Here is a 14,585-nt window from a genome sequence, read left to right on the forward strand (position 1 = left end):
CCGTGCACACCATTTAAGGCAAACATCACCTGTACTACCGCGGAAAAATGGCAAAGCTTCCATTAATCAGGAAAGCTCAGAAGCGAAACTGATGGAAAATTCGTGGGGCAAAGCAAGAGTTCAACACCTGACTTGTGCTCATCAGTTTCTGGACATGATCCACGCAACACAGGCAGCACTGTCTGGGAACACAGCTTCTCCTAGGATGAAAGGAGCCTGCTGTGCACTTAGGGAGTCCAGAGAGATCACTGGGAAGCTCCTCCTCTCTAGAGGAGGTCACTGGAGCAGTCATCAGAGGGGAGACAGATCAAGGAAAGAGGCAATGCCATTAAAAATCCATGTCACGCAAAATTACTAGCGTGGCTTTTCGCCACAGCAAAATGTCACAGCCTGTGTTTGTTCTCCAGGTGCCATTACCACTTACCAATACTCCCTTTTTTGCACTGGTAAACACAACTCCACCACACACCCGTGGAGAAACAGCCTGCTCCCTACACTACTAGTGCTCCCAGGACGCAGCAGACCACCGCAATCTCGCTCATAACTAGATCTCTGCCTAGTCAGGCTTGCTACAACATTTCCCCACACTTAAAGAACCTTCCCTCCTGCCTGACCCTGCAATGATTAAAAAAAAATTATTTAAACATTAACCATGTAGAAGAAACCTATAGGAAAATCATATAGGAGAGTTTTCTGTTCTTAGGGCTAAGCAGTGACATGTAGACAGTAAGCAGCAAAACTGCTGTCTGCTTCCCTCCAATGGTATAATTTCAGGGAAGCAGTAATTGGGGTCAGCCAAGATGCTCAGTGCCTCTGGAGCACTTTGTCGTATTATTTAGTTTATTACTTGCTTTTCCAAATGAGGATGTGATCCTGAGTTTTAGGTCCTAAAGGGAAGGAGGGTGCTTTGTTGTCTCAGAGGAGCTACGCAAAAAATTGCAGGACTGGGCCTTAAATCAAGAATCTGACTCACAAAACACATTTCTCCCAGACACTGGCTGGAAGGCTATGGCACTGAGCCCCAGGAACACCTCTCTCATTTCCAGGGAGGCTCTCTGCCCTGGATTTTTGCAGAGGAGTTGCCACAAGAGTTCCTCCAGCCAAACACGGGCTGTTGAAGTACATCACTTACAGCATTAGCACTTGTACCCTGCTCTCACATCTCAGTGTCACTGTATCTTGTGAAGTCCTCACTGTGGGGCATCACACAGAAGAGTCATAAAAAACAAGATGTGTCAAATATGACTGATCAGATCAAACCTGCGTTATCCTGGTCAGACAACACACGTAGAAAATCGGATGGGAAAAGCAGAAGGTACTGCTCCTTCTAGCTGCCATTTTTAAAGCAACCTTAGGAGATCACTGATTCTGCACACCCCACCCACCTACATTCAGTGGTAAATTACTAATTTTAAATGGAAATGCAACATCCTATAACAAAAGACACCATGGTCCCAAAACTGCTTGTACAAAACCTTGCTGTAACAGTCTGGAAAACCTCAACTGCAGAACCAATCACCCCTGTCAGAGGCAGAGACTGTTTCCTCTCCTCTTTAGCAGAGGAAATTGCCTACAAGACATAGTACTTGCAGCCAAGAGCCAGCCAAGAGCAACGCTAGAGGCTGAGCTCAACAACAAGACTCCTGTGTCCTGGCTCAGCATCTGCGAGGAAGAAGTCAGTCCCAGCGGTACACGCTGGCTTCATGCTAACCACTGATGCACATGGTAGCTGTTTCTGCAGTCTTCCTGGAGGGCTGCAGGCTCTGGACCAGTACCTGCTGACAATAATAATGTTGTCAAACAATCCTCAGGAAGCCCCACTGCACCTCTCCCAAACCCTGTGCTGATCACCTTGTGCTGCCTGGGCGGAGGTGTGAGACCCAGGGCACCTTCTGCAAAGCATGAGGGACAGGGCAGCGTCCTGGTCACAGCCAAATGGGTCATGAACGTGCCTCAGTGGCTGTGGCCACCCGGCTCAGCACAGGACCGCTGCCTCTCCCTGCTGCAGTCTCTAATTGACTGAGCAGCGCTTTGAGATACCTGCAGAATCTGGTTTATTAAGAGGCCTGTGACAATGAGACATCGGAGCTGCAGACGTGCTGTACAAGCTGCAGACTCCCAGAATGAGCTTTCCACAAATGAATCCTCTTGTCAAGAGCTGTACGATTCTGTATTCATGTACCCTGCCAGAGGAGTACTTGGCAACCCCTTTGATATCACTCTCTAAATTAATAGACAAAGGGAGTTTTATCAGACGCAGGAACTGAAGTCAGATGTCGGCGCAGCGACAGCTGCAAAGCAATTGCTGCGCAGGTGTGACAACGCGGGGAAAGGAGCCGCACAACAGCGCACATCTGCACCGGGAGGTAAGAGGATGGCCCTGCTATTAACTATTACTAATACTATTGCTATTAACTATTACTGTGCTAAAATCAAGATTCCCAGGCTCAGGTCACTCTCCTTGGACTGCAAAACACCACCAGCCCTCAATACTTCAATGTCATCTTTATCCCAGCCCGGTCTCTCTGGGTGAACCTCGCCTCTCAGCCTCCTGGAAATGGTCTGTGGAGAACAAACACTAAAGTCCAGAGGACTAACAGATTACAGTGTGTCACAACACGAGTGACTGAGGTTTACTAGGACTCCCTCACAGCTCCGGGGATCCCTCTGCACTGCTGACCATCACAGCACTATACATCTGAGCCTGGGCAAGCGACAGCGCTGCCATCCACGCTGACGGCATCCTCCAGCACAGCAGGGCGTGCGGTATAAAAGAGCAAGCTGGAATCGATAACAACACTCCAGCTACAGGACTGAAAGGCTCCAGAGGCAGCTGCACACAGCCATTAGCCAAAAGGGACTGGAGTTATGAAGGAGTGTAGAAAAGTGAAGAGGGAAGTGTTCGTGAGGATCCCAACAGCAGAAGCCCAAGCTCCCAGCTAACCCAAGGGAAAAACACTAACACAGCCCAGCTGGACTAAGGTCCAGAAGGCAGGACCAGAAACAGGACCCTTCCCCAACCTCAGACTCATTTACCTGCATAGGCGCATCTCTGCTGCCCGAGCAGAGCTCTTCTCTCTCCGCCTCAATAGCTTCCAGTGGACTCGGCTGGGTCTCTGCAGAAAAACACCTCTGTGTCAGGGCAGGTTTGCAGCCCCCAAACAATCTCCTCGCTCGTTGATGTATCTTAGCCCATTTCTTTACAGTGTTTTCACAGTTTCAAAACATTTTTTAGACTCGCCACAAATGTTATCAGACAACGTGTAACAACGCAGCCGGATGAGGGGTTAAAAGTCGCAGCACGGTGGTGTGAGGACAAAGCCACCACAGCTTTGCGGCTTCATGGGGAGTGAGACTAGACAGGGAAAGTGTGTGGGACACTTGCTGGGATAGAGACAAAGCAAGAATAGAGCTCTCCCTGGCACTGAGACAAACAGAGCTCCCATTCTGTGGTCTGCCTCACAGTCGCACCTTCTTTAGACCTCCACGTCTTCCTTAGCAACAAAATATGCCTCCAAGCACCATCATGACCTGTCTCTCTACAGCTGCTTGTGAACAGGAGCAGCCTCTCCATTAATTTTTTTCATTTAAAACTCTGAACTAGAAAATCTCAAACATGGTAGGAGAGACCAGTAGATGAAAAACTCATTGGTCCCAAACACATTTAATTAACGTAAGACAAAAATTACTTCAGCTCTCATGCTTTACACGCATCTTGACACTGAAAAAATATGAAGATTTCTTGATTGCCTTGACGAGACCAATCCTGACACCTTGTCTTGAATGATCTCCTGGGACCAATGTAGATCCTGGTGTCTCTTCAGCAGTAAGTCCCCAGCAATCACTGGTTACAGAACTGTCTTAGAGAAAAAGGGTCTAAAACCAGGGAATCAAACTAAATTACCTGGATAACTTCAGCCCTGACAAACAGAGCTGGGAAAAAAATCCCTCATCTTCTTCAAGTAATTCAAAAATTCTCTTCTTTTCTCTGAATTTTATAAGTGTGTAACTTTCGGTGCAAAATTCAGAACATTCTCAAGTGCCTCTTACCTGGGCAAACAGAGATCTCCTCTTCAGCAGAGTTTTCTGTAGCAGTATCTGGGCTCCTTTTACTGCCAAGTGGGGTCAACACAGAGATGCTGCTCAAAATATAAATACAATATAAATCTCCAATCCAGAAGGTGTGATAGCATGCACCTGCCTTCTCACGCAGTTCTGAACAGCAGATGATGCTGTAATTTCCAAGTGGTCAATATCTGATAGCCAGAAATTACCAGAATAACAGCAAAATATGGGTATAAAATGGTGCCCTAAGCAAAAAAACCCAGAGGGAACCTTTTTTTTTTTCCAGAAGCCCTTGATAAAAAGGCACAAAGGATCAGTGCCTCATGTCAGGGGAGCAAAAATACCCGCTCACAACTCTTGATTCTTTCTGCTCTTAGAAGATCTGGGAGCTGTGCAGGTACCAGCCCTGTCCTTCTTCCCATCTGAGGAAAGAAATCCTCAGAGAGGAGAGACACAGACGTGTTTTATCCTGCATTACCCTCTCCCACCTCACACTGCTAATTTCCTTCTTTATTGCTGTGCAAGGCAGCCAGAAGCAGCACGGATGTAAGACAAGGCAAGGCTTCCCTGCAGCAAAGTCCTAACAACATTAGCGTGGTGGTTCCTCTGAGCAACACCAGGTACTGCTCCTCTCATTTTGACCTTCGGATTCCTCCTTTTTTCCTCTCCCCTCACACTGTGCAGTGTCTTTCTGAAACAGGCAGGCATTGCTGAGCCAGTCTGGCACCCATGCTGACATGCTCCGCGCTTTGCGTGGCTTTCTGATTAGTCTGATCAAGTATGCAAGAACACACTTTAAAAACATGAATCCCCATACCGACAAACAGAAGATTTATTAAGCTCAACCACAGGCCTTAGAGAGGAAAGAACAGCCACTGCTGATTTATGATAAATAACAAAATTCTGATAGGAAATCACAAGTGGCTTTTCTCTCTAAATAAAGCATCTCAAAGCATTTGTTATGAATCCAGGCTGAGCATGTTTTACTCTGTGTCTAACATCAGGGCTCACTTCAAAAGAACTCACACAAAACAACTTGCTATGACATTTATAAAATGGGCTAATCAATTTTAAGTCAAACCACATTTCTTCCTACACCAACTATCTCCTGGTAACAAAGCCTATAATCATTTATTAAAACCCCAATCTATCGTGCTCCACACAAAGCAGAAAACCATCAGGCAGAGGGGCCCGCAGAAAGCGATGCAGCCTCTTCTCACTGCTGCTGCTGCTTCCAAAACTGCTCTGCTACCTCCTGACAGCTCAGAGCCGTGTTCCTCTACAAAGTGCTGCTGAGGCTGGCCAGGGTGCCTGAGCCTCACCCCAGAGAGCACCGTGCTGGCAAATTACCAGCAGCCAGATGGCAACACTTAATGTGCACAAACCTGCCACGGCCGCAGCCATTTCTTGCCTCGCTGCAGATGTGCCAGCTGCTCAAGGAGGGGCCGCAGCACCCAGGTGTGTCTCAACCCCAAGGTGAGCAGCCAGGAGGGCTTGGGGAATGTCCCAAACTCACCCCATCAGCTTCATGAAAGGAAAGAGGTGCCGCTCTGGGACCATTCAGCCCCGGCCTCTTTGCCTTAAGCAGGCGTGAGGCCAGCGCTGCAGAGCAGCACCTTGGTGCCTTCTGTGCAAACACACAAGCTCAGATCTCAGCTGTCACAGGCTCGTCAGCCTCGGCAGCCGCAGGTTCCTCCTGCTCCCCAAGGTGAGCTTTAAGCTTGTTAGAAAGGTGCAAGCAAGAGGGATTTCCATACTCTGCATATTGATACTAACTGCTCAAGCCAAATGCTGTTAGATCAGAGGAAAGTTGGCAGTTTTGTTCCAAAGCATGTTTAAACTATAAAATCCAGCAAATTAAAAACATGACATTATCTGCCCTCTCTTGTAACTTGCTCCTTGAATCCTCTCCCATTTGCCCTTCTTCTCCCAGAGCCTTCACTGCAGAATTGTATCCCACAGGAAGGAAAAGGGAAAAAAAAAAAGGAAAAGAGGAGTAGGCTTAAATCTGAAGAAAATCATGTTGACTTGTCCCACACCTGTCATCTGCTGAAGTGGCTTTTCTGGAGCACTGCACTCTATCTTTGGCTGATAGGCAGTGCCGTCTGGCTTCCTCCTCCCTTCTTTCCTCTTCAGCAGTAAGACAAGAACATAAAAATACACACAGAAATCCAGTAAACCCTTCACCATGCTGCCTAAGCACCCTCCCAGACAGACCACGTGATGACATCGCTGTAACTCACCTTCAGCTCACCTACCCATCTCCACAGCTTTACCGCACCGTGTCACATCAGCTGCGGAGGGCAAGGATCAAGTCCTTGTACTTGTTCTACAATGCACCCTGCACATTTCATAAAGCAACAAGAGTAACTATCTCTTCTCCCCAGTTGTGTCCCACCTCTCTCCAAAGCCATACATTTCCAGGGATACCTAACAGCCTTGTGGCCTTTCCAGCAAGCCTTGCTGCCAGGCCCCGCAGCGAGCCCCAGTGAAACTGCACCCCAAAATGCTCCAAGGAGACTGAAAGAGCCCACATCACCAGAGCGAGCCCATGGGCCCCACGCTCCCAGACCAACTCCTCACCTCTGTGCAATTTGCATGGGCTCCCCATCTTCAGGCACATCCTCTGCAGGCAGCACCTGGGAGGCCTGGAAAGGAAAATTCTGATGTTATATGAAACAACGTACACAGCTAACCAGGATCTGCTGGGTCATCAGATTCTGTCCATGGCATTGCACCCAATCTGTTATGTATTTTTTTGTCTAGAAATAGCTAAGTATCCATTCTGAACTAGTCAGCTCTTTGTCCCTATCACTCCTTTTGGTAAGGTGTTTCAGCAGCTCCCTGCAGTAACGCCTGGCAGTATGTTTTGCTACCTTGCTGCCTAGACATGTTCTTGGACGGTCCGTGGCCATTCACTCATGCCAACCTTGTCCATCACCTTCCACACCCTCTACCCACACCCAGCATCAACCCTGATGGACTTGTAGGCAGCTGCCACAGCTCTTCTCCATCTCCATTTGTGCTGAGCTAAACACCTAAACAATCCAAGGTTTTTAGTGTCCCCTCACACTTCCTGAAGCACCCACCCCAGCAGCCCTGACCTACTCCACTTTAAAATCTATTTGCCTGAGCCAGGATGATCAACTGGTACAGCTGATGTTTGACCACAAAAGTACTTTTTCAAAATTTCATACAGATAAGAACTGTTGTGTTTTTCTTGACTGAGAAATCGGCTGTCCCATCAAAGAGAGGGAATAGATTAACCTGCACAATCCACAGCTGGTAAATCCGTGTGCATTTTATCCCATTTTTCATTTAGCTCTATGACTCCACTTACTCTTTCCTTTAAAATTTGTTCAAAAGCCTTATGCAGTGCCGAGGTCAGGCTAACATGCCAGTCATTACCCATATCCCTTTCTTCTCCTTCAGTGTACACGTTACACTTGCCATTCTCTAATCAGGTGGAATTACAACGGTTTATTAGCAGCCCTTGCTGTCAGGCTTGCGATTTCACATGCTAGTTCTCAAAGAAATCCAAGGGGTTTTCCTCCCCCTTCCTCGAGTCTATTAAACTCTCCGAGTTTGATTTCCACCACAGGTTTCAACTTCGATCAGCTCCACTCCTGGATGGCTGATGTACTTCCCCAGCAAGCCCCAAAACAAAGCCTCCTGCCAGATTTCCCTAAAGTGACTCCGACTCCCAAATATTCTGTTTTATCTGTGCTGTTCTTTGTTTCTTCACAGCCTAACTCATCATTAACATAAAACACCACATCTCCTCCTTTATTTTTATTTCTCTTTTTCCTGAACTGTGCATAGTTTGACAATGCCTCTGTCCTGGTCACAAATACTGGGCCATGTTTCTGTTTTTCCCAGTACATATGGTAGAAGGTATGGCATTAATTCAGGTCACCAGACTAACTCTCCAGAATTGGGTCTTTTCCTTCTGAATCTTTTAAAGACCAGGAGTCTCCTAACCTTATTTGAAAGGCTATGAAGAAATTGATTCTATTAGCACTGAAGTTTGTTAGTGCATGTTCACAGCCTATGAGATCTCCTGACAACCAGGATTTGCTTTGTGCAAACATCCCTTGGCTGTGGGTGGCAGTTGCAGCAGTTGGCCACTGCCACGGTGGAAGGTCTCTGGTCTCTGCCCGCTCCAGCTGAGGGTTTCAAAGCAGGAGTAGGGGCGAGCCATTCCACTGGTACAACACACACACACTGACAGCTTTGGGTTTCCATGGATGGCTTCTAGCCCCAGCTGAGCCTAAAATCTCCCACCATCCCCAGCAGCAAAGCAGCCCTGGTGGCACTCGGGGAGCCCCCAGGCAGTACGGGCAGCAGCGGTCTCCAAGCCATGCAGCACACTGGGGACACGACTGCTCTGCACCCCTTCTCTGTCACTGCTGGTGGAATTGTATTTGATAGAAGGAAAAAAATGGAGACAAGGCACAAGCAAACATCAAACATATCGATCTTGCAAGTAAATCACTGGTGCTGGCCTCTGTGTGCGACTGCACAGGGAGGCGCGAGAAGGGAGCAACCTCTCAGGCTGGGAGTGGTAAGGCAGATGAAAGGGCATTTAGAAAATATCTTCTCTCAAGTAAATAAAAGACTGGCAAATTTGGGGCTAAGGCTGAAATTTTAAAGTCTGTTCCTCCTTCCTTATTTTTTCACCTTAAAAATATCAGAAAGACTACACCTACATACACGTTGTGGCTCTTTGAGAGAGCTCTTGTGGTCAGGATGAGCACATTACAAGTTCCCACTCAGCACCACTACAACCTCTTTTCTCCCCAAGAATTAATTAGGTATTAGCATTAAACAGATAATATAAAAAACCCCCCACAATTTTCAATACTGATTAAAAAGTTCATGCCCTTCCCAGCTGCTGTAGCTTTCCAAGGGCTTTGGTGTACACCTCCACAGAGCTGTAGTCACCCCAGTCTTCCAGATTAATGACACCATCATTTCCAAAGGAAAAGTCACAGAAGAAAAAAGCAGTTTGCCTTAAGAACCTTTCAGGTCTCTTGTACCTATCCTAAAAGGGGACAAGTCGGTTTCCTTCCTCTGCAGGTCACCTCTAAGGCTCGTTTAAATCTGTATCTGCTAAACCCAAGCCAAAGTACTGTCAGGAAAAGTCACATTTCAGCACAGGCTGCTCTGCTCTTTTTCTGCAATCAGAAAATGCAGACATGACGTTTTTCCTAAGTGTTCAATATTACAAGACAGAATATAAATATCACAAAACAAGTTAAGTATCTTTCTAACACCAGGGTAAATGATCAAATACACTTGAAAACAGCAACAACAGAGCCGAGGCTTCAGTCATAGAGAAGATAAAGTTATACAATGATCCGGGAGTGAAGTCATTATGAAAAATGAGGGTTGGAAAAGGCTGACACAAACCTAAAATACAGCAGTAATAAATACTTCATCTGACTAGCAATCTGTTTAAACTTAGCAGTGACAGAAAGCTGCCTTCCACTCCAACAAGAGAGCCCTGATGGAGACAGAGGCTGACACCTAGTGTCTAGCAGACCCAACAAGCAAGCGGAAAGAAGGTGCCCAACCACCAGAAGGACAATGAGCGCTGCCGTGATGACAGATCACTCTGGACAAGCAGAAGACGCCTGCGAGCTTGCAGAGCCTCTCCCGGCCACAACTGCAGGACCACGAGGGAAAAGAGCACCTGCAAGAGTGAAGCACGTACGGACACGGACGCAGACAAGCATGTAGGTGCAAAAAGGAGAGGCTGTGCTGCAAGGACAAAAGGCACATTTCTGTCTGCGAAGGAAAACGCCGAGCTCCCCGCACGGCCACGGCTCTGTAAGCTGGTTTGCCAGAGCCAGGGGTGGTCAGCATCATCTCTGTGCTCACTACCCTGACACGCTGCCAGGCTACACCCTTTTGAGAAGGACAAGTCAGCTGGAAGTCTTTTTCTCTGTGGTGCATTAATGGACGACTGCCAGGCTGCACGATTGCCCCTGCCATTTGTGAGCTGGCTATCAGCCTGTACAGATTTCCTCTCCCTTTCACAGTAAGCTGTGTGGCTGGGGGAGGAAGTCCCTCAATTTAAAAGGAGCATTAAACAGCAGTGCCTGCTTTGCAGAAGGGACTGAACCCTAAAACAGACAGAAGAGCAGGCCTGCTCAACCTCTGCTTGGTGATGAAGCTCTTACCTGGCAGTAGCTCGTGGTTGGTTCATCATCGGAAGTGGAGTTCTTATCTTCTTCCATGCTGTTCCCTGGACTCTCTGCCTCCCTCCTCTTCGAAGGAAGGAGCCAGGTGATGCTCTCAGACTCCTTCTGCCCGTCTGGGTCTCCATCTTCTGTATCATCAGCAACCCCATTCTCCCTGCTTATCTGCTCTCCTTTCCCAAGCTCATTTTGGCTCAAGGAAGAATTGGGCACAACTGGGTTACCAAACTCCTTCTTATGCAATAGTTGCCTCTGAGCCTGCTTCAGGCTCTTCTGGTAAACCTCCAGCTGACACAAGATGACTTTGGTGTACTGGTTGGGGTCCACCCCTTTGGGGCAGAAGGGTATGCCCCAATAATAGTGCACTGTGTCTCTTGCCTCCTCCTGCTTGTGCTTGTCTGCTGCTGCATTCAGCACACAAAGCTCAGGGGTGCTGTCGGGCACCTCGTTCTGCTCTGCTTGCTCTGTGGAAACACAGACCCTGGCGGCATGCCCAGGCTGCGAGGTGTGTTTGGTACCTGCTCCTCCACCGCTCCTCCCGGGGCTGCCACCCTGTTCCGTGGTCCAGCTCTTCCAGAGCATGGCTGAGCTCCCAGAACCAGTTTCTCCCACAGAATGGCCAGTGCAGGGCAGGGGCTGCTCTTTTGGTTCATGGCCTGTTGCTTCAGAAGAGCTGGAGGGGCTTGTGAACAGTCTCCGAGGTGTCAGTTGCCAGGAGCCTGAAGTCACCCTGCCAAAGGTGGGACTCAAAGAGATGAAGTCCTCTCCGAGAGTGCTGGGCAACTTGTTACTAGAATCACTTTTTGCTGGTGAGGAAGGCTTTTCATTTGACCTTGTCACAGGCACAGGCTGGCCCTTCCCCAGAGACACGATTATGCTGGATACTTGTGAGCTTTCGACGATTTCCTGGCTTAACCTCCTCAACACTACCAGGGGGCTCCGGGCGACATCCATCTGTCCGTTCCCATCAGCTCTGGTGCTCCGTGAGTGGGAGCTGCACTCGGAGCGAGGGGTGTCAGGGCAATGCGCCAGACCTCCCAGGATCTCAGAGCCTTCTTTCTCGGGGGGCTGGCTCTGGCCTCGCGCGCCCAGCACTTCTGCAGACAACTGAGGGGTTGCATCAGAGGAGTCCGAGGGCTGACAGCTCTGAAAAACAGAAGGTTGATTCTTCAAGAGGCAGGTTTTCTATCAGTAGAGCGTACCAAGGGGTCCCCCAGGGAGCCATCACCCAGACTGCAGAAACCCCCCCAGATCAGAACTGTGTACCCCAAAAGAGGGGACAGCTGAGGTTAGACTTCACACGCCTCTCACTAGGAACGGCACAAACAACTACTCTGCAACTGCTGGAGTTCCAGCTTGTGCCAGAAATAGCTAGGTCCCCAGTAAAATCTTTTGTGCAGCCTGGCAAAGCAAGCACAGAAAGCAACTTTGCTGAAGAACCCTAGTAAGCCTCTTCACAGAAGCACACTTACATTAAGGCTCTCAGCAATGGCCTTCCTCAAGAGCTCCTCCTCTTCCTCTTCCTGACAGTTCACTTGTCGGGCTTCTTGCTCACTCATTTTCAGGGCCAGTGCAAATTGTTCCTCTTCAGTCATCTCTACAGCACAAGAAAAAGAATAATGTCAAGTCACAGCTGCGGGTGTATGTAAACACCCAACATATATCAAACATGTTGGGAGAGATGACCCAGGGTTCCACCTCCCCAGAAGGAATGCAGAGCAAAACATCTAAACCTCAGCTTCCCTGAAAACCAACACTGGAGCAGGCAACACCAAATGCAAAAGGTAACCCAAGTCAGGAACTTCAGTTAAGGCTTCTACAGCAATCTGAACTCTGACTCCCTGGGTACATAACTACAACGGGACATCTGTTTTGACCTCATCACACAACACACTCTACAGCTCCAGAATGCACATTCCAGGAGAGAGGAAAAGGGCAGATTTCTAAAGGGTGTTCATTTTTATTTTGGATAGGCTCAGCAGCAAGGCAGGATAAAGAAAACACTGTCTTTAATATGCTTTTTTACTAGCCAAGTAGCACGTCTCGCTGCCATCTGACAGCAGATACCTGCAATACCACGGGAGACCTACTCAAGAACAAAACAGCTACATGTTTTTCACCCCGAGCCACAGGTAGAAAGCTCTGTGGAGGATAATGTTACTTGCTTGGTGGTATTATGGAGGATCTTTTGCATGCATACATCCCTCTTCTGCTCACATCACCATTCCACTGCATCACTAAGTCAGTCATGCATGGGAAACAGGTTTCCTACAGTTGTAACCGCTATTTCAGCAGAAAATTTCTTCCTGAAATATTCCTCACTCAGAGCAAACCAGAAGCTGAGACTGGCTATTTAGAAACAAAGCAGTTAGTTACTCTGTAAAACACTTATTTACTTAGACTCAAGCCAACACTTTCACTGCGCTTAAAATATACAATGCCTGCAGAATGGAGGGCAGCTTGGAAAGCAACTCAACAGCACTCTCAGGAGCTGAAAAATACATCTTCTCGCTCAAAATAAATTGACAGATTTCCTTCAAAACCCGCTCCCTCCTTCAGGCAGAATCCTGCACGCGCCATCTCATGCATGAACCGAGAGGCTTGCTCTCTGATGGGCCAGAAGAGCTTTAAGAGACGCGATCTGAACAGGAAGACTGCCCAAGCACAAAACATGCTTCACTGCAGCCAGTTTCAGAGACAGACGTTTCCCTGGATAAAGATGCATTCAGAAGTTGCAGGCTCCCATTTTCTAACCCATCCTCTTCCTACCAGCTGCCACCAAAATACAGCAGCGCAGCCTCCCCTGAAGCAGCCTGGGATGGCACTGGGATGGCACTGGGATGGCGCTGAGGTGCATCCCCAGGCAGCAGGCTTGGCTTTGCTTTGCCCTTCCCCCAGCCCATTGCTAATGGCAGGCTGGTTCTCCCCCACTCAAGCAGGATTTGAAGCATTTTTGGACTGTTCTGATTACCAGCCATAGATTCCTTTACCTGTCCTACTAAATCAGCACTTAGCTTTAGGTTGGTTTTTGTTGGGGTTTTGTTTTGTTTTCTTTTTTTAAATTTCTTTAAAAATTAAGAAAGAGCTTGAAGTGAATGCAGACTGCAGTGCACTCAAGGCTCGTGGGGATCTTTTGTCCTTGGATAAAGTCACTCTATGATGTTACAGCCAGGAGGGACAAGGGGAAAAAAAAAGAAATGTGTCCTTTACTGGAAAGCACACGACAGTCCAGCGTATGAAGAAGGCTCCCATCCCCAAGAACAGCAGCAACACGCAGCGTTTCCCCAATACCAAACACCTCCCGAGCACTCAGTAAGTGCACGCTGGTTTGTTTCCCTGCCCAGTGCATCGCAGCAATCCTGCAAACTCTGACATGTGCAAGAAACCGATGCACGTGGCCAGTGCCCCTCGACACGAGACCTCCCACGTGCTCAAATTAAAACGGGGGCCTGAGAGTTCACCAGTTCAGGCTATCAACATTTGTGAAGCTTAATAAAAGGAAACATTTTTTGGCGAGTTACTACCATACATTTTGTTTTCTTCTCCCTCCCTGGCACAGCAATTTCCCCTCTGGGGACAGGGAATGTGCCAGACAAATGCTGCCTCTGGCAAGGAAACCAGCGACAAACAAAATGCACTTAGTGCACGTTCCAGATGAGTAGGTGCTCCAGAGACTGGGAAATCTCGAGTTTAAATCCACCTGGCATTGCGGTGAGGAGCGCAGAGAGCAGCTCCACTTGTGTCTTCCAGGAGACCTGACCTGCTTTAAGCTGAGTGGTCTGGAGCTGACAGTATTTTGTGCTCCATGTCTGATCATTTCTCACACCATGCATTTTACTAAACCTGATGTTGATTGCACTGGTCATAATTTACGATGATGCGTTAGTCCCTGACCGGTGTGTGCACACAGACAGACCTCTGGGGAGCTCCGGGACAGAGGTGAGCTGTGCTCCTGGATCATGCCAGCGGGGCAGGGGCTCCCACAGCCCCTGGGAGGAACATCCCCTCTCCGTTACACTCAGCTCACACACATCCCCACTGCTCCTGCTGGGAATTCCGCATCTCACACTCCAAAATCCACTTGCCACGCGTCCATCTCAAGGCAGCAGCAATCCCAGCGCCTCTCCAGGGACCAGGGCATCCAAGAAACCCACAGATGGGAAGGAGGGGTCAGGGAGAAACTGTTTTTAAGACATCACAGCCCTAAACAAATTAAACCGTTTCAGAGCCTTTTTAAATGCTAATACAGCAATTTGCTAAGCGATTTATGTTCCATTTTGACATTTGCAAAGTGAATTAGATGCAAAACTCCGCTAG

The 14,585-nt window shown here is 48.3% G+C and overlaps 1 protein-coding gene across 1 annotated transcript in view; it reads right to left on the reverse strand.

Annotated features, from left to right (window-relative positions):
• Positions 1–14,585, reverse strand: part of UIMC1 (ubiquitin interaction motif containing 1) — a 35,231-nt gene that overhangs the window by 10,638 nt on the left and 10,008 nt on the right. Inside the window, exons 3-7 of the mRNA XM_029087001.1 lie at positions 11,741–11,865; positions 10,251–11,414; positions 6,649–6,713; positions 4,051–4,139; positions 3,037–3,116 (exon numbers count right to left, since the gene is read on the reverse strand). Coding sequence (XP_028942834.1) covers positions 3,037–3,116; positions 4,051–4,139; positions 6,649–6,713; positions 10,251–11,414; positions 11,741–11,865 — 1,523 coding nt within the window. The remainder of the gene's footprint in view (positions 1–3,036; positions 3,117–4,050; positions 4,140–6,648; positions 6,714–10,250; positions 11,415–11,740; positions 11,866–14,585) is intronic.

Source organism: Antrostomus carolinensis, unplaced genomic scaffold (assembly GCF_000700745.2).
Source record: "Antrostomus carolinensis isolate BGI_N321 unplaced genomic scaffold, ASM70074v2 scaffold42749, whole genome shotgun sequence".
NCBI lineage: Eukaryota > Metazoa > Chordata > Aves > Caprimulgiformes > Caprimulgidae > Antrostomus > Antrostomus carolinensis.